Source organism: Odocoileus virginianus, chromosome 9 (assembly GCF_023699985.2).
Source record: "Odocoileus virginianus isolate 20LAN1187 ecotype Illinois chromosome 9, Ovbor_1.2, whole genome shotgun sequence".
NCBI classification, from domain to species: domain Eukaryota; kingdom Metazoa; phylum Chordata; class Mammalia; order Artiodactyla; family Cervidae; genus Odocoileus; species Odocoileus virginianus.
The window spans coordinates 49231997-49252484 of NC_069682.1; the positions used below are offsets into that span (position 1 = coordinate 49231997).

General features: G+C 38.3%; 1 protein-coding gene across 2 annotated transcripts in view; it reads right to left on the reverse strand.

Annotated features, from left to right (window-relative positions):
• Positions 1-20488, reverse strand: part of RNF24 (ring finger protein 24) — a 105109-nt gene that overhangs the window by 31730 nt on the left and 52891 nt on the right. For both annotated transcript variants that reach the window (XM_020877075.2, XM_070472378.1), the window contains exon 2: positions 11873-12022. In XM_020877075.2, coding sequence (XP_020732734.1) covers positions 11873-12015 — 143 coding nt within the window. In that variant the 5' untranslated portion in view covers positions 12016-12022. The remainder of the gene's footprint in view (positions 1-11872; positions 12023-20488) is intronic.

The following is a 20488-nucleotide window of genomic DNA, read 5'->3' on the forward strand; positions in this document are numbered from 1 at the left end:
AAACAAAGTTCCCTGTATCCTAGTTTTAGATTTAAAAAAAAGTCATGAATATGTATTGCTGCTGCTGCTGCTGCTAAGTCACTTCTGTCGTGTCCGACTCTGTGCGACCCTATAGATGTCAACCCACCAGGCTCCCCTGTCCCTGGGATTCTCCAGGCAAGAATACTGGAGTGGGTTGCCATTTCCTTCTCCAATGCATGAAAGTGAAAAATGAAAGTGAAGTCACTCAGTCATGTCCGACTCTTGGACAGCCCACCAGGTTCCCCCATCCATGGGATTTTCCAGGCAAGAGTATTGGAGTGGGGTGCCATTGCCTTCTCTGAGTATGTATTAATTTTTGTCAAGTGCTTTTTTTTCCCATCATACTTTTCCTTTTTACTGTTAATGTGGTACACTGTATTGACAGATTTTCAGATGTTAAAACAACCTTCATTCCTGGAACAAAACTCCATTTGGTTGTGATGTACCACCTGTTTGCACACCCCTGAATTTGATTTACTAATATTTTGTTCATGACAGAGATTAGTCTATAATTTTCATTCTTATAATGTCCTTGTCAGGCTTTGGAATCAAAATTATCTGGCCTCATTATTTGAGTTAAGAAATATTTCTTCCACTTCTCTTCTCTGGAAAAGTCATATAAGAGTAGTATTTTTTCCTTAAATATTTGGAGAAATTCACTGGTGAAGCTACCTGGCTTGCAGTTTCTTTGTGGGAATGCTTTTCTTATTAGATATATAGTTATTAGTACTTTCTATTTCTTCTTGACTCAGTTAAAAATACTATCATTTTTTTACTTGTATTCATATAACACACAATTAACCATCTTAAAGTGTATAATCCAGTAGTACTTATTATAGTCACAACATTGTGAAACCACTAGTTCGCTTTAATTTCAAAACTTTTTTGGGCTTCCCTGGTGGTCCAGTAGTTAAGAATATGCTTTGCAATGCAAGGGACACCAGTTCAATCCCTGGTTCAGGAAGAGTCAGGCTATGGAGGAACTAAGCCAGAAAGCTGCAACAACTGAGCTCACACACTGCAACCACTGAAGCCTGTGTGTCTAGAGCCTGTGCTCCACAATAAGAGAAGCCACTATAATGAGAAGCCAGCACACTGCAATGAAGAGTAGCCCCGATGTGCCAAAACTAGAGAAAGCCCGAGTGCAGCAACAAAGACCCATCATAGCCAAAAATAAAATAAATAAATAAATCTTTAAAACACACACACACACACATTTATTCATCAAAAATATGTGGTACTTATTAAGTAGTTGGTCCCCATCCCACCTTCCCTGCTTTCTGTCTCTATGGATTTGTCTATTATAGATACATTACATAAAATAAATCATACAACATATGACCTTTCTGTATCTGGCTTTTCATTTAGCATGTTTTCAAGCCTCTTTCTAGTTGTAGCAAGCATCAGTACACTGCTACTTTTTTATGGCTGAATAATATTTCACTGTATGTATATGCCACAATTTGATTACCCATTTATCTGCTGATGAGCATTTGGGTTGTTTACACCTTTTGGCTCTCATGAATAATGCTATAAACATAGTATACAAACTTCCTTGTGGACATACTTCTTCATTTGTCTTGGGTATATACCTAGGAGTGAAATTTCTGGGTCTTATGGTAATTCTATGTTTAACTTTCAAAGAGTTGATGAACTCTTTTTCACAGTGACTATAGCATTTTATTTTCCCACCAGCAATGTATGAGGGTTCCGATTTCTCCATATCCTTATCAACACTTGTAATTTTCCATATTTTTGACTATAGCATCCTACCTGTTGTGAATTTTGTTGTGGTTTTAACTTACATTTCCTTAATGACCAATGCTGTTGAACATCTTTTCATGTGCTTGTTGACCATCTATGTATCTTCTTTAGAGAAACGGCTATTTAATCCCTTTACCTATTTTTTTTAAAATATTTATTTAGGCTGTGCTGGGTTGTGGTGGCTTCTCTTGTTGGGGAGCATGGGCTCTAGGCCACACAGGTTTCAGTAGTTGTGGTGTTTGGGCTCAGTATTTGTGGTGCATGGGCTTTAGTTGCCCTGTAGCATGTGGGATCTTCTTGGACCAGGGGTTGAACTGGTGTTCCTTGCATTGCAAGGTGGATTCTTAACCACTGGATTATCAGGGGAATTCCTTTTACTTATCTGAGCTGCCTTTCTTGCTTCTACTTGAGCTTAGTCTCCGGCATTGCCGTGCAGACTGACTCATGTAGAAGCAAGAAAGGAAACCTTACACCACCAGACAATTTTTGGAGGTCTTGTGAGATTAAGCAAGACCAATAAAAAAAAAAAAATATATATATAAATTCAGTTGTCTTCTTGTTGTTAAGAAAAATCTTATTTTTCTTTATTTTCTAAAATTAAGGAGAATATAATATGTTAAAAAAATTTTTATAATGCATTTTGAAAGCCTAAGTAGGTAATATTCTTCCTTAAACTGTTTTACCAAAAATTAAGGTTAGACATCAGAATAAGTCTTCCTCATGTCTGACACCACAGTAGATTTTTGATAGAACAATCACCATTAAATATACATAACAATAGTACTATGCTACACTAAATGTAAAATAACACCAGTAATACAGTCATTACCCCTGGGAACCTCAATCAAAAGCAGTCACCAAGGTTCAGTTCAGTAGCTCAGTCGTGTCTGACTCTTTGCGACACCATGGACTGCAGCACAATGGGCTTCCCTGTCCATCACCAACTCCTGGAGCTACTCAAACTCATGTCCATCAAGTCAGTGATGCCATCCAACCATCTCATCCTCTGTCATCCCATTCTCCTCCTGCCTTCAATCCTTCCCAGCATCAGGGTCTTTTCAAATGAGTCAGTTCTGTCCCATCAGGTGGCCAAAGTATTGGAGTTTCAGCTTCAGCATGAGTCCTTCCAATGAATATTCAGGACAGATTTCCTTTAGGATGGACTGGCTGGATCTCCTTGCAGTCCAAGGGACTCTCAATACCACAGGTCAAAAGCATCAATTCTCCAGCACTCAGCCTTCTTTACAGTCCAACTCTTAAATCCATACATGACTTCTGGAAAAACCATAGCTTTGACTAGATGGACCTTTGTTGGCAAAGTAATGTCTCTGCTTTTTAATATGCTGTCTAGGTTGGTCATAATTTTTCTTCCAAGGAGCAAGTATCTTCTAATTTCATGGCTGCAGTCACCATCTGTAGTGATTTTCAAGCCCCCAAAATAAAGTCTGTCACTATTTCCATTGCTTCCCCATCTATTTACCATGAAGTGATGGAACCAGATGCCATGATCTTAGTTTTTTGAATGCTGAGCTTTAAGCCAACTTTTTCACTCTCCTTTTCCACTTTCATCAAGAGGCTCTTTAGTTCTTCTTCACTTTCTGCTATAAGGGTAGTGTCATCTGCATATCTGAAGTTATTGATATTTCTCCCAGCAATCTTGATTCCAGCATATGCTTCATCCAGCCCAGCATTTCTCATGATGTACTCTGCATATAAGTTAAATAAGCAGGGTGACAATATACAGCCTTGACGAACTCCTTTCCCTATTTGGAACCAGTCTGTTGTTCCATGTCCAGTTCTAAATGTTGCTTCTTGACTTTCATACAGATTCTCAGGAGGCAGGTCAGGTGGTCTGGTATTCCCATCTCTTTCAGAATTTTCCAGTTTGTTGTGATCCAAAGGCTTTGGCATAGTTATTTGGTCTATAGCCATTATCTTCATTACCCCCATCATAGTTTGGCCTCAGGTTAAACAAGAGGGAGGGGACACAGCCCTACCCATCAATAGAAAATTGGATTAAAGACTTACTGAGCATGGCCCTGCCCATAAGAACAAGACCCAGTTTCCCCTTCAGTCAGTTTCTTTCATCAGGAAGCTTCCATAACCCTCTTATCCTTCTCCATCAGAGGGCAGACAGAATGAAAATCACAGTCACAGAAAACTAACCAGTCTGATCACATGGACCACAGCCTTGTCTAACTCAATGAAACTATGAGCCATGCCGTGTTTGGCCGCCCAAGATGGATGGGTCATGGTGGCGAGTTCTGACAAAACATGGTCACCAAGGTGAGGAAGTCTAAAAGGCTGACTATTAATTCAGGGTCCATTCAGCTGACATTAGGACTCAGGACAGGCGTGGGTGTGCATTTGTAATAAACATAAAAGGTAAATATTTAGGGAAGAAATAACAGGATCCATTAGAAGCCTCCACTGTAGGGATGCTAGAATGTTTTGTCAAATCTAAGACACCATTGCCAGTCTGAGGTCATGAAGATTTACCCTTGCTTTCTCCCAAGAGCTTTATTTTTTTAATTAATTAATTTAAAAATTTTGGCTGTGCTGGGTGTTACCAAAACAGCTTGGTAATTCATTGCAGTGTGTGGGTTTTCTCTAGTTGCTGTGGAAGGGCTTCTTGTTGCAGTTTGCAGGCTTTTCAAGTTGTTGCATGTGGGCATCTCTTATTGTGAAGCATGGGCTCGAGAGCACGTGGGCTCAGTAGTTGTAGCACATGGGCTCAGCAGTTGCAGGACACAGGCTCTCTAGTTGCAATACTAGGGTTTAGTTGCCCCTTGGCCTGAGGGATCTTAGTTACCTGACTAGGGATCAAACCAGTGAACATTGCGTTGGAAGGCAGATTCTTAGCCACTGGACCACCAGGGAAGTCCCACTCACAAGAATTTGATAGTTTTAGCTCATACTTAGGTTGCTGATCTAATTTTTTGAGTTAATTTTTATATAGGAAATGAGACAAGGGTTCAAATGTATTCTTTTGCATGTATTATTCAGTTGGTCCACCATTTGTTGAAGATGATTTGTTGAAGACACTATTCTTTTACCACTGAAGGGGCCTGGCACCCTTATCAAAAATCAACTGGCCATACCATACTACCCAAAGCAATCTACAGATTTAATGTGATCTTTATCAAATTACCCATCACACTTAAAATGGGCAGAAGATCTAAATAGACATTCTCCAAAGAAGACACACAGATGGCCAAAAAGCACATGAAAAGATGTTCAACATCACTAACTATCAGAGAAATGCAAATCAAAACTCACACCTGTCAGAATGGCCATCATCAAAAAGTCTGCAAACAATACATGCTAGAGAGGGTATGGAGAAAAGGGAACCCTCCTACACTGTTGGTTCAATATAAATTGGTGCAGCCACTATGGAGAACAGTATGGAGATTTATTGAAAAACTAAAAATAGAGCTACCATGTGACCCAGCAATCCCACTTCTGGGATACACCCAGACTAAACTATAATTTGAAAAGATACATGCATTCCTGTGTTCAAAGTAGCACTATTTACAAAAGCCAAGACATGGAAACAACCTCAGTGTCCATCAGCAGATGAATGGATAAAGATGTGACACATATATACAATGGAATATTTCTCAGCCATTAAAAAAGAATGAAATAGCAGCACTGTTTATAATAGCCAGGACATGGAAGCAACCTAGATGTCCATCGGCAGATGAATGGATAAGAAAGCTGTGGTACATATACACAATGGAATATTACTCAGCCATTAAAACGAATACATTTGAATCAGTTCTAATGAGGTGGATGAAACTGGAGCCTATTATACGAGTGAAGTAAGTCAGAACAAAAAACACCAATACAGTATACTAATGCATATATATGGAATCTAGAAAGATGGTAATGATGACCCTATATGCGAGACAGCAACAGAGACACAGATGTATAGAACAGTCTCTTGGACTCTGTGGGAGAAGGCAAGGGTGGGATTATTTGAGAGATTAGCATTGAAACATGTATATTATCATATGTGAAACAGATCACCAGTCCAGGTTTGATGCATGAGACTGGTGATGCTCAGGACTGGTGCACTGGGATGACCCTGAGGGATGGGATGGGGAGGGAATTGGGAGGGGGGTTCAGGATGGGGAACATATGTACACCCATGGCTGATTCATGTCAATGTATGGCAAAATCCACTATAATATTGTAAAGTAATTAGCCTCCAATTAAATAAATTTAAAAAAAGAATGAAATAATGCCATTTGGATGAACCCAGATTATCATACAAAGTATGATAGTAAATCAGATAGCAGTTAGCAGATGCCAACTATTATACATAGTATAGGTGGTGGAGTGGTAAAGAATCCACCTGTCAATGCAGTAGGCACAAGAGACACAGGTTTGATCCTTGGATTGGGAAGATTCCCTGGAGTAGGAAATGGCAACCCATTCCAGTATGCTTGCCTGAAAAAGTCCATGGACAGACGAGCCTGGCAGGCTACAGTTCACAGGGTCGCATAGAGTCAGACACAGCTGAGAAACTGAGCACAACAACAACAACATGGATAAACAACAGGGTCCTACTGTGTAGCACAGGGAACTATATTCACTATCCTATGATAAACCATAATGGAAAAAAATGTATATATTGGGACTTTTCTGGTGGTTCAGTGGCTAAGACTCTATGCTCCCAATGCAGGGGTCCCAGGTTCAATCCCTGGTCAGGGAACTAGATCTTGCATGCTGTAATGAAGATCAAAGAACCTACATGCTGCAACTAAGACCTGGCACAGTCAAATAAATAAATATTAAAAAAATATATGTATAACTGAGTCATTTTGCTGTACAACAGAAATTAATACAACATTTTAAATCAACTATACTTCAATTAAAAAAAAACCTATATGGAGAGCCACAACCCCCCCCCCCGAAAAAACAAACCCCAAACATCAATTCATCATTGATGTTTGGGTTTACTTCAGGACTCTCAATTCTATTTTACTGATTTGTATGTTCATTCTTATGCTGGTACCACATTTGATTACTGTAGCTTAAAGTAGTTTTGAAATTGGGAAGTATGAGTCTTCCTGCCTTTTTTCTTTTTCAATATATATTTATATGTTTTGGCTATTTTGGGCCCCCTGTAGTTATAAATGAACTGTTATTTTTCAGTTGCTCAATTTTGTCCAACTCTTTGCACCCCATGGACTGCAGCACAGCAGGTTTCCTTGTCCTTTTCTGTCTCCCGGAGTTTGCTCAAACTCACGTCCATTGAGACAGTGATGCCATCCAACTATCTTATCCTGTCATCCCCTTCTCCTCAGGCCCTCAATCTTTCCCAACATCAGGGTCTTTTCCAATAGTTGACTCTCTGCATTATGTGGCCAAATACTGGAGCTTCAACTTCAGCATCAGTCCTTCCAATTCAGGATTGATTTCCTTTAAGATTGACTGGTTTGATCTCCTTGCAGTCCAAGGGACTCTCAAAGAGTCTTCTCCAGCACCACAATTCGAAAGCATCAATTCTTCGGTGCTCAGCCTTCTTTACAGTTCAACTCTCACATCCATACATGACTACTGGAAAAACCACAGCTTCGACTATACAAACCTTTGTTGGCAGACTGATGCAAATTGATGGCTCTGCTTTTGAATATGCGATCTAGGTTTGCCAGAGCTTTCCCTCCAAGGAGCAAACGTCTTTTTTTTTTTTTTAGTTCTACCAGTTTATTGCTACTAACCCATCTCCCTCCACCCTTGTGCACACATGCTCAGTCATGTAACCCCATGGACTGCAGCCCATCAGGCTCCTCTGTCCATGGACTTTTCCAGGCAAGAATACTGGAGTGGGTTGCCATTTCCTTCTCCAAGGAGCAAATATCTTAATTTCACGACTGCAGTCACCATCTGCAATGATTTTGGAGCCTGAGAAAATAAAGTCTGTCACTGCTTCCACTGTTTCCCCATCTATTTGCCATGAAATGATGGAACCGGATGCCATGATCTTAGTTTCTTGAATGCTGAGCTTTAAGCCAACTTTTTCACTCTCCTTTTCCACTTTCATCAAGAGGCTCTTTAGTTCTTCACTTTCTGCTATAAGGGTGGTGTCATCTGCATATCTGAGGTTATTGATATTTCTTCTAGCAATCTTGATTCCAGCATATCATCCAGCTTCATCCAGCCCAGCATTTCTCATGATGTACTCTCCATATAAGTTAAAATTAAACAAACACGGTGACAATATACAGCTATGATGTACTCTTTTCCCAATTTTGAACCAGTCCATTGTTCCATGTCTGGTTCTAACTGTTGCTTCTTGATCTGCATACAGGTTTCTCAGCAGGCAGATAAGGTGGTCTGGTATTTGTTCACAGTAAAGTTTCCTAAAGCCCCCTTAACTTCACACTCCAGAATGTCTGGTTCTAGGTGAGTGATCACATGATTGTGGTTATCTGGGTCATTAAGACCTCTGAGGATCAGTTTTTCCATTTCTGTATCAAAGGTTATTAGAATTTTGTGTCTTTGCACTGAACTGTTGATTGCTTTGAGGAATACTGTCATATTAATAATATTAAGTCTTTCAGTTCCTGAAATCTTTCCATTAATTTAGGTTTTCTTTATTTCTGCAATATTTTATAGTTCTCAGTGTATAAGTCTTTCACCTCCTTGGTTAAACTTATTTCCTAGGATTTTAATTCTTTTGGATACTACTGTAAATGTTTCATCTATTTCCTTTTCAGATTGTCCCTTGCTGGTGAACAGAAATATAACTGATTTTTTTGGTCTTACTTCTATAGTCTCAAAGTTTGCTTGTCTGTTAGTCCTAGTTTTTTTTTTGTGTGTGTATATATTCTATGGAATTGTCTATATATAGAATCAGGTCATCTTCAAAAAGAGACAGTTTTACTTCTTTCTTTCTGATTGAATACCCTCTATTTCTTTGTCTTGTCTAAATCTTCCGGCTAGAACTTTTAGTACAATGTTGAATGGTAATGGTGAAAGTGAGCCTCTTTTTTTTTTTAATGACTATCAATGCTTTTATTTTTTTTCACTGTTTCTGTTAAGAAATCAGATCCTTTTTTTAAAAAAATACACAATGACATACATTATGTCATTATGCTGTGCTTAGTCACTCAGTTGTGTCTGACTCTCTGCAACCCCATGGACTATAGCCTGCCAGGCTCCTCTGTCCATGGGGATTCTCCAGGCAAGAATACTGGAGTGGGTTGCCATGCCCTTCTCCAGGGGATCCTCCCAGGGATTGAACCCAGGTCTCTGGCATTGCAGGCATTTTCATAAAGAATCTGAGCTACCAGGGAAACTCAATGGAGTGAACTAGCCAACCATGAATGAGATGGAAGAAAGAGAAGGAATGCTCCTGAGAAACTGTAATAACTACTTCACCAAACGGTTATTCAACAAGGTCTGAGATGCTTCCCAAATGAGAACTACTCAGTTAACAGTGACTCAATTTGTCAAGGAACGAGTATGATCACTACTACAAATCTATTAAGATCCAATCTTGTTAGTTTTAAGCTAAACATAACATTTGCCTGATTGCAAATACTATCCCCAAAGCACTATCAGTCCTCCATCACACTCTGGGTGTGCTCAGTTGTGTGCAACTCTGTGATCCCATGGACTGTAGCCCACCAGGTTCTTCTGTCTGTGGAATTTTCCAGACAAGAATACTGGAGTGGGTTGCTATTTACTACTCCAATAATACTCTTATTAGGATGGAAATAATCAGAAAAAGCTGAATAATAAAAAAAAAAAGAGAGAGAGAGAAAGCTGATTTACTCTGTCACAGAAAAACAAAGTAACCAAGGAGTCATAGCAATTACATGCATACATATATATGTATAACAATCACTGTGCTGTACACCTGAAACTAACATGACACTGTTAACCAACTATATCCAATATAAAATAAAAAATTAAAAAAAAAATTTTAATAAATAAATAAAACATACATGCTTTTACTGGATATGCTAGAAGTACTCCATATGGATAACAAAATGAAGATGTCCTAGACCATGCAAATGAAATCCACAATTATAGTAACATATAAAATAGTCTCATTGACCTACACATTCTTTTGCTTCACCTGTTCATCCCTCCCTCTCCCCTAGCTCTTGGCATCAAGTGATCTTTTTACTGTCTCCATAGAGTTGCCTTTTCCAGTATGTCATATAGTTAGAATCATATAGTATGTAGCCTTTTCAAATTGGCTTCTTTCACTTAGAAATATGTGTTTAAGATCCTTCTATGTCTTTTCAATGCTAGATATAACTCATTTACTTTCAGTGCTGAATAACACTCTATTATCTAGATCACTACAATTCATTCATTCAATGAAAGATATCTTGGTTGCTTCTAAGTTTTGGTAATTATGGGTACAGCTTCTTTCTACAAACATCAGTGTGCTGGTTTTTGTGAGGATATAAGTTTTTAAATATTTTAGATATGCCATGTAGCAAAATCCTCTTTTTACAGAAATTCATTTCTCTCTGTGTGTGTATATGTGTGCATGCATGCATGTGTGTAATGTTTTCTCTTAGTCATGGATTGCCAGCCATTTTACAAGAAAACACTCCCCTCCAAAAGCCCATTTTTCTGTGGTTTGTTGAACTTCTTTATTATTATTATTTTTTTAAATTTTATTTATTTATTTTTGGCTGTTCTGGGTTTTTGTTGTTGCGTGGGCTTTTCTCTAGCTGTGAGCAGGGGCTACTCTCAAACTGCAGTGCATGGGCTTCTTACTGCAGTGGCTTCTATTGCTGTGGAGCATGGGCTCTAGAGTGTGCAGGCTTCAGCAGTTGCAATTCCCAGGCTCTAGAGCACAGGCTCAACAGTGTGGCTCATGGGCTCAGTTGCTCCATGTGGGACCTTCCTGGACAAGGCTGGACTATGTATCACTGAGCCACCAGAGAAGCCTTAACTAATATTTTAGGTTGCATTATTTTGTCTTGCATTTGCTATGGCAGATGCATTTAACAGAAATATCTTTTTGCTATTCCAGGAAACATTCTAGTAATAACAAATTGTGACTTATTTAGCCATTCCCTTCTCTAGAGGATCTTCTCGACCCAGGGATTGAAACTGGGTCTCCTGCATTGCAGGCAGATTTTTTACCATCTGAGCCACCAGGGAAGCTTGAAAGGAGATAAGAATGGGAATATTTTGTTTTTCTTAAGTATTGGGTTGGCCAAATAGTTCGTTTGTTTTTTTCTGTAGCAACTTATGGGCAAACCTGAATTGAACTTTTTGGCCAACCTAACAGCTTGCCATCTGTTACTAAAAGAAAAGTAAAGTAGGTTCTCGTCTTCATTAAAAAATTCCAGGCTCAAAAATGTTTTAATATTGTAAATCAACTGTACTTCAATAGAAAAGTTTTAGAATATCCTCAGTGTACAAATCTGTCCTTTGAGTGTGATTATGAAATTCTGAAGTGGTTATTTTGGAAACGAAGTCTGAAAAATATGATTTATTTTTATTTTTTTAAGTGGTTAAGAGCACATGCTCTAAGGTCAGACACAACTAGCTTTGGGTCCCAAGTCTAACCAATTTTCATCTGTGTGACTATAGGGAAATTATTTAACTTCTGAAAAATAAAGATAATAAGGTTACCTTGTTTAATTGCAGTGCACACACAGCACAGGGTCTGGCACACAGTAAGTACCTAATAAATATTGATTCCTAAAGTGTATCAAAGTGGTAAAGAATCTGTCTGCCAAGCAGGAGATGAGGGTTCAATCCCTGGGCTGGGAAGACCCTTTGGAGAAAGAAATGGCAATCCAATCCAGTATTCTTGCCTGGGAAATCCCATGGACAGAGGAGTCTTGCAGGCTACTGTCCAGGGGGTCTCAAAGAGTCAAACATGGCTTAGTGACTAATAAAAATTCATAAATATTATATCTATAAATATAGTATTAAAGAGAATGGGCTAGTTGTGGAGGATTTGTGAGAATGAATGAATCATGGACCCACCTTAATTTTAGAACACTTGTTGATTACCATAGGTTTAAAACACATAGGGCAGAAAGCTGAATTATTGACTGCTTAACATATATTAAAGCAACATAAAATGAAAATTGATTACCTAATCAAGTAGCAACAGAAGAGTAAACTAAGGATGAAGACAAATATAGCAGTGCCGAAAACCACAATATATATGTTGAGTGGCAGGTTCTGGAATCCAATATTAGGCATCCTGAAGTTGTAATGTGGGAAATCCGAGCTCATGGATGAACTGTGGGGAAACAAAAGAATGAGAAAAAATTAGGTTATAAAAAACACTAAAAACCATGATTACATTATTTTGTATAATACATGTATAGATAGAAGAAAAATTTTTAATAAGGCTTGATCCCATTTAAAACAAATATGATAGACGAGGGTTAATATCCTTGCTATTAATTCATTCATCACACCACAAATACTTATTTAGTACTTACTATGTATCTGGCACTATTCCAGAAACTTGTGATCCTACCTAAAACACTTTACAAAAAGGTATTCACAGAGAGGTACTTCACTGAAATAAAGGCAATAATCAATAAAATCAATAATCAAAAAATCAATAAATACATGAAAATGTTCACCTCAAAGAAGTGGAAAGGGAAATAAAAGAAGTTTAAAGATTTTTAAAAACTCTTGAGCTTTTAAAGTAATAATATTTATAATGCTAAAATACTGGAAATAACTTACCATCTCACAAGAAGATAATGATTAAATAATTATATAGAGTCATATGTTATAATATTATTTGGCCATGAAAACCTGTTTTCATTAACTTTTAAATTTTAATAAAGATATGCAGGAAAAATTAAGCAATATATAATATATATAAATTGTATACAAAATATGATCCCAATTTGGTGAATTATATATGTAAATACACATGTATATATAGGTGTGGACATGTGTGGCAGAAAAAAGCCTTAAAGCCAACATAGCAAAATTTTTTTTTAATTTGTTTTTTTCTCTTAATATTTATATTTTATTGATATTGAAGTATAGTTGACTTACAATGTTTCAAATGCACAGCAAGGTGAATATACACATACATTATTTTTGAAACTATTTTCAAGATAGTTTGAAAATAATTTCAAAATAGATCTTGAAACTATTACAAGATATGACTACACTTCCCTGTGCTATACAGTGAATCTCTGTTGCTTGTTGCATATCTTTTTTTAAAAATTTGAAATCTAGCACTCTATTCATACTTAGTCAAACAGGTGGAATCAAAATGTTATACATTTTTTAGTTAGGCAAAAATTCATAAGTTTTCTAAAATATATGTATTATGCATATTATTTATATATAGTATGCAAAAGCTTTTATACTACATTTGATAAAGGCTTGAGAAAGAACAACAACATAAAAGAGATGGAGAAATTGAAAAACATAAACTAAATGAAATGGGAGCACTGAATATGACATAGAAAAAGTAAAACAAACTAGATAAAAGTAAAAGATCATCATATAATTCAGTTGTTTTTAAACATGGATGCTCATTAGAAACATATCTGGAGCTCTGGTGGAAAAAAAAGCAATACTTCGGCACTTGCATTTTTCAAAAAATTCCTAGATAATTCAGATATGCATCTGGATTTTAAAAAGTGATTGCAGGTATTTCTATTACATGGTAATTTTGGTGATATAGAGTTCTGTAATTTTTTTGTTGACCAATCATGATACAATGGTATTAAGTGAATAATAGTTACATAATCACAATAGTAAAAGATGTTTATTAGTTTTCACAATCAATATCCAGAAAAAAAAGATAATTATAATTGTAAGCCATAATGGGAACATGATTAACCTAATATAAAATAATTACATACAACTTGGGGGGTTAAGCAAAATGATGTGCTAAGTGGAAGTGCATACACGAACATGTTTTCATCCACCCAGCCAGTCTATGTCTTTTGATTGGTGCATTTAATCCATTTATATTTAAGGTAATTATTGATATATATGATCCTATTCAGCTCAGTTCAGTTTAGTTCAGTGGCTCAGTCATGTCCAACTCTTTGCAACTCTGTGAATCACTGCACGCCAGGCCTCCCTGTCCATCACCAGCTCCCGGAGTCCACTCAAACTCATGTCCATCGAGTGAGTGATGCCATGCAGCCATCTCATCCTCTGTCATCCCCTTCTCCTCCTGCTCCCAATCCCTCCCAGCATCAGGGTCTTTCCCAATGAGTCAACTCTTCACATGAGGTGGCCAAAGTGTTAGAGTTTCAGCTTCAGCATCAGTCCTTCCAATGAACACCCAGGACTGATCTCCTTTAGGATGGACTGGTTGGATCTCCTTGCAGTACAAGGGACTCTCAAGAGTCTTTTCCAACACCACAGTACAAAAGCATCGATTTTTTGGCGCTTAGTTTTCTTCACAGTCCAACTCTCACATCCATACATGACTACTGGAAAAGCCATAGCCTTGACTAGATGGACCTTTGTTGGCAAAGTAATGTCTCTGCTTTTTAATATGCTATCTAGGTTGGTCATAACTTTCCTTCCAAGGAGTAAGCGTCTTTTAATTTCATGGCTGCAATGATCCTATTACCATTTTCTTAACTGTTTTGGGTTTATTTTCTGTAGGTCTTTTCCTTATCTTGTGTTTCCTGCTTAGAGAAATTCCTTTAGCATTTGTTGTAAAGCTGGTTTGGTGGTGCTGGATTCTCTTAACTTTGGCTTGTCTGGAAAACTTTTGATTTCTTCATCAAACCTGAAGGAGAATCTTGCTGGGTAAAGTATTCCTGGTTATAGGTTCTTCCCTTTTATCACTTTAAATATATCGTGCCATTCCCTTCTGGCTTGTAGAGTTTCAGTTGAGAAATCAGCTGATAGCCTGATGGGAATTCTCTTGTTGCTTTTAATATTTTATCTGTTTTAAATTTTTGTCAGTTTGATTACCATGTGTCTTGGTGTGTTCCTCCTTTGGTTTATACTGCCTGGACTCCCTGTGCTGCCTGAACTTAGTTGACAATTTCCTTTTCCATTTTAGGGAAGTTTTCAGCTATTATCTCTTCAAATATTTTCTCAGGTCCTTTCTTTCTCCTCCTTCTGGTACCCTACAGTGTGAATGTTGGGGCATTTAATGTTGCCCCAGAGGTCTCCTAGGCTATCTTCATTTCTTTTCATTCTTTTTTCTATATTCTGTTCTGCAGCAGTGATTTCTACCATTCTGTCCTCCTGGTCACTTATCTGCACTTCTGCCTCAGCTATTCTGCTATTGATTCTTTCCACTGTATTATTCATCTTTGTTCTTTAGTTTTTCTAGGTCTTTGGTAAACATTTCTTGCATCTTCTTAATTATTTTTCTGAGATCTTGGATCATCTTCATTATCATTATTCTGAATTCTTTTTCTGGAAGTTGCCTACCTCCATTTAATTGTTTTTCTGGGGTTTTATCTTATCCCTTCTTCTGGGACATAACTTTCTGCTTTTTCATCCTGATTAACTTTCTGTAATATGATTTTTGTTTAAGCCACTGTGGGACTGTGGTTCTTGCTTCTTCTGTCTGCCCTCTGATGGAGGAGACTGAGAGACTTGTGTAAGCTTCCTGATGGGAGGGACTGGAGGTGGGAAAAATTGAGTCCTGCTCTGGTGGGCAGGGCCTCCCTCAGTAAAACTTGAATCCAGTTATCTGCTGACGGGTGGGGCTGCATTCCTCCCTTGGTAGTTGTCTGGCCTGAGGTGACCCAGCCCTTGGGTCTGCAGGCTCTAGGGTAGGGTTTACGGTGACCTCCAAGAGGGCTTACACCGAGGGGGACCTTCCCGCCCCACTGCTGCTAGTGCCCCTGTTCTTGTGGTGAGCCCCTGCTGACCCATGCCTCCTCAGGAGACTCTCCAACACTAGCAGGTAGTTTTGGTTCTGTCTCCTGTGGGGTCACTGCTCCTTTCCTCTGGGTCTTGGTGTGGGCAAGATTTTGTTTGTGCCTTCCAAGACTGGAGTCTCTGTTCCCCTCAGTTCTGTGGAAGTCCTATAATCAAATCCCACTGGCCTTCAAGGTCAGATTCCCTGGGGATTCCCAGTTCCTGTGCTGGATCCTCAGGTTGGGAAGCCTGAGGTGGAGTTTGGAACTGCTACAACAGTGGGAGAACTTCTTTGGTATTATTGTTCTCTAGTTTGTGGGGCACCCACCCGGTGGGTATGGGGTTTGATTTTATTGTGATTGTGCCCCACCTACCATCTCACTGCAGCTTCTTCGTCTCTGGATGTGGGGTATCTTTTTTGGTGGGTTCCAGTGTCCTCCTGTCAATGGCTGTTCAACAGCTAGTTGTGATTTTGGGGCTCTTGCAGGATGAGATGAGCGCACATCTTTCTACTTTGCCATCTTCAACTGGAAGCTCCAACATATCAAAATGTTAATAATGGCTTGTGGCTTATTAGTCATTTTGATTTTCTTCTTCTTTTTTTTTTTTAAACACTTTATTAAATCAGATTATGGGCAACTCCCTGATGGTCCAGTGGTAAGGACTTTGTGCTTCCATTGCAGGAGGCATAGGTTTGATCCCTGGTCAGGGAACTAAGATCTTGCAAGCTGTGTGGAGTGGCGGGGAAAAAAAAAAAATCTCCCGTATTTTACAGATAAGGAGTTTTGGTGACATAGACATGACTGACCAAGTATGTATGGGAGTCAAGAACTCTCCAACTCCAAAGCCAGTGCCCTCAGCCTATATGCTCTAGTCTTTATAATCAGAAAACAGCAAATAATGTTTAAGCACTAAAAGGGGACTATTTCTGCTGATTAGTTTAATAATACTTACTGATCACTATACAGTTAAAATTCCATGAATGAAGGTTGCCCCCTTCTTTACGGGATAAGCTATAGTGATAAAGTGGCTCATTATACCTTCATGTTAGAATTTTCCTTGTCATTTTGATTCATTAGCAACTGCCAGGCTTGATTATCAAGACCCATAATGGTAACTGGATTACAACTATGACTACTGCCAAAATCAAAACAAAATAAAACCCCATCAAACAAAATGATTCTACTTTTATTAATCAAAGGCACATTACAAATGTGTTTGCAAATCTTTAGTGTCCTTGTTGGTTCCGGGAAGAGTATATTTATATGATAGACAACATTGAGATACTTGACTGGTTGTATCAGAAACCTCAGTGTTATTATCAATTTAATTTCCAACTTCTAATAACTTATACCAGGAAGTCAACAGCTGCAAAGCACTATTTCATCTCATGGAAACTCCTAAGAACTTCCAGACATAAGTAATGTGTAATATTTATTTATGAACATTCAGCCTTTTTCTGCAGATTTTATTCAAATATATAATTTCCTTTTTCTTACACTCAAATCTTCTAGGAAGAGAAAGCAGTAGTTCAGGAGTACCTTATCAAATATATCTAGCACACATATTGTACAGCTCTAAGAAAGTTATAGCTGTGCAAACTTAACTCTTCCACATTGCTAATAGGGCTTCTCTTGACTCCTGCTAAGTCAAGACTATCCCTCAATCCTTTAGAAAGAAGAAGAAATATCATATGACATCCCTTATATGTGGAATCTAAAAAGAAATGATACAAATGAACTTACTTACAAAACAGAAAGAGGGGTTTCTCTGGTGGCTCAGTGATAAAGAATCCACCTGCCAACAAAGGAGATGCAGGGTTTGATCCCTGGTCCAGGAAGATTCCACATGCCAAGGAGCAACTAAGCCAGTGCACCACAACTATTGAGCCTGTGCTCTAGAGCCCAGGAATCACAACTACTGAGCTGCAACTATGAAGTCTATACACCACAACTACAGAGTAGCCACTGCTCGCTGCAACAAGTGAAAAATGAGCAGCAATGAAGACCCAGCATAGCCAAAAATAAATAAAATTATTTAAAAAAACCCAAGACAGAAAGAGACTCACAGACTTAGAGAACAAACTTATGGTTGTGCGGGAAGGGGAATGATGGGGTGGGGAAGGATAGTTAGGGAGTTTAGGATGGACATGTACACACTGCTATTTTAAAGTGGATAACCAACAAGGACCTACTCTATAGTATACAGAACTCTGCTCAATGTTATGTGGCAGCCTGGATGGGAGGAGAGTTTGGGGGAGAATGGATACATGTATATGCATCGCTGAGTCCTTTCACTGTTCACCAGAAACTATCACAACACTGTCTGTTAATGATTTATACCTCAATACAAAATAGAAAGTTTTTTAAAAAAAGAATATACTGTATAGTGCAGGGATTATGTAATGTTTTACACAATAATAACTCAATTAAAAAATGTTTGCCAAAAGAATCAAAGAACCAAAAGAGTTAAAATCTTTAAGTAATAGAAATAGCTACAAAATATAGTCTTATTTAAAATAGGATGGTTTAAGTGCTAGAAAAGGATTAATATAATGCATCTAGGATCTTTTCTGTACTTGACAAATAAAAAGCAGCCAATAAATGTTGATTATTATCGTTAAAAATGTGTTATTTTTATCAGATGACTGACTGAGAAGTACCTTAGTGAAAGCAAAAACACTGTTAAGATTACATATATCTAGATTTACTAAAACAATGATACAAATGAACTTCCTTATAAAACAGAAAGAGACTCATAGACTTAGACAATAAACTTAGAACTGCCAGGGCAGGGGTGGTGGAGAGTGGTTGGTGGGAAAGAAGGGGGGAAGGGATAGTTAGGGAGTTTAGGATGGACATGTACTTACTGCTGTAATTAAAAATGTGAACCAGCAAGGACCTACTGTATGGCACATGCAACTCTGCTCAATATTATGTGGCAGCTGGATGAGAAGGTAGTTTGGTGGAGAATGGATATGGCTGAGTCACTTCACTGCTCACCTGAAACTATCACAATGTTGTTAACTGGCTTTACCCCAATACAAGATAAAAAGTTAAAAAAAAAGTGTGTGTGTGTATGTACATTTTGGCAAGGGGTAGGTGAGAGTCCCTTGGACTGCAAGGAGATCCAACCAGTCCATCCTAAAGGAGATCAGTTCTGGGTGTTCATTGGAAAGACTGATGCTGAAGCTGAAACTCCAACACTTTGGCCACCTCATGCGAAGAGTTGACTCATTGGAAAAGATGCTGATGCTGGGAGGGATTGGGGGCGGGAGGAGAAGGGGACGACAGAGGATGAGATGGCTGCATGGCATCACTCACTCGATGGACATGAGTTTGAGTGGACTCTGGGAGTTGGTGATGGGCAGGGAGGCCTGGTGTGCTGTGATTCATGGGGTCACAAAGAGTCGGACATGACTGAGCGACTGAACTGAAGGGGAGAGGGATGACATTTAAAAAAATAGTAGATAACATAAAAGATGCCCTGGCAAAGATCAAATCTCTATAAAAGATTCTACCAAACCAACTGCTCCTTTCTCAAGGAACTCCTCTGCACACACTGCCAAACTTGTGCCAAACTGGCCACCAGAGGCAGGAAACCTATTCTGGCCAAAGGCAATCATCATATAGGCCAGCTGGGAGTGAACCAGTGGTGTGAGAATCTCACCCTGTAGGGGTCCTTGTATTAGGTGGCACCACCAACAAACTCTGGGGGAATTCTGAACAGAGATACAGACAGGGAGTACTAGAGATAGCACTGTCATCAGAAGGAAGAGATGTCTGCCTCAGTGCTCCTGGAGGCTGGCTGTTTCTTATGAGTCCTCCCTTCTCAGGGAGGAATGGGGGTTGACAGGGGATACACTGATGTAGAACACATTTTAGGAATCCCTACCCTGGTAAATGGAATTGCTTAGCTACAACTGATCTATTTCCCAACAGTCTAAGTAGATGGTGTATTATTCCAAGATGTTAACCTGGTCTATATATATTAATTTTATAATATTTTCATTATAATATTTTGGCATGAAATATGAATAATTTTTAAAAAATAAGTCAACCTTTAAAAAGAAAGCTGCTGTTCAAGATCCTCATAATAAGCTAAGTATTCTTTGCTATTTAGCTATTACAAATGTAAAAGTTACTTAGTAACTGCTCTTTGTGGGAATGAAGAAAAGAAATAGAACATCCAGTACACTGTTGGATCTCAGTTGGCACGTCTGACTTCATTCACATGAAAATTTTTTCCCCCTTTATGCAGTTCCATAGCCCCTGAAATCTCTAATCTCAGTGTAAATTTCAAACTATCTAATAAGTTTATTAAAAAAGAAAGAAAAAGACAGAAATACCTGATTTTTTAAAAATCAGCAATAGGATTTTTTTCCCACCAAGATACAAAAGGAATAGACATTTGGCCCCACTGAGGACCTTAGCTTAACACAGTACACCACAGTTAGATGGGCTGCAGCAGGTGTTTTGTTGAAGTATGTTTGGTGGCCTCATTCTTCTTAGACCAGTTCCTGGCCCTAGCCAGCATCCTCCCAGTAGCCAGTACTCTACTTTTGCTTTAAAAATGCTCAGAAAAAGAAGAGACACCAGTCTTTTCTAATTACACCAGTAATTAGACTGCTGTATTCTTTAATTTATGGTTCACAAGCCATTAAAGACCATATATTTCTTATAAATACAAGACATTCAAGAAAAACTTTCTAAGAAAAATTATTTTAGACTTTGTTAATCTTTAAAAAAACCAGAGATATAATTCATATTAAAAATGCACCCAGGTGTATAGGTCAAGGAATTTGCACAAATGAATATGCCCTTGTTACCACCATTGTAATCAAGATGCAGAATATTTCTTTATCCCCAGAGAGTTCCCCGTATCCCTT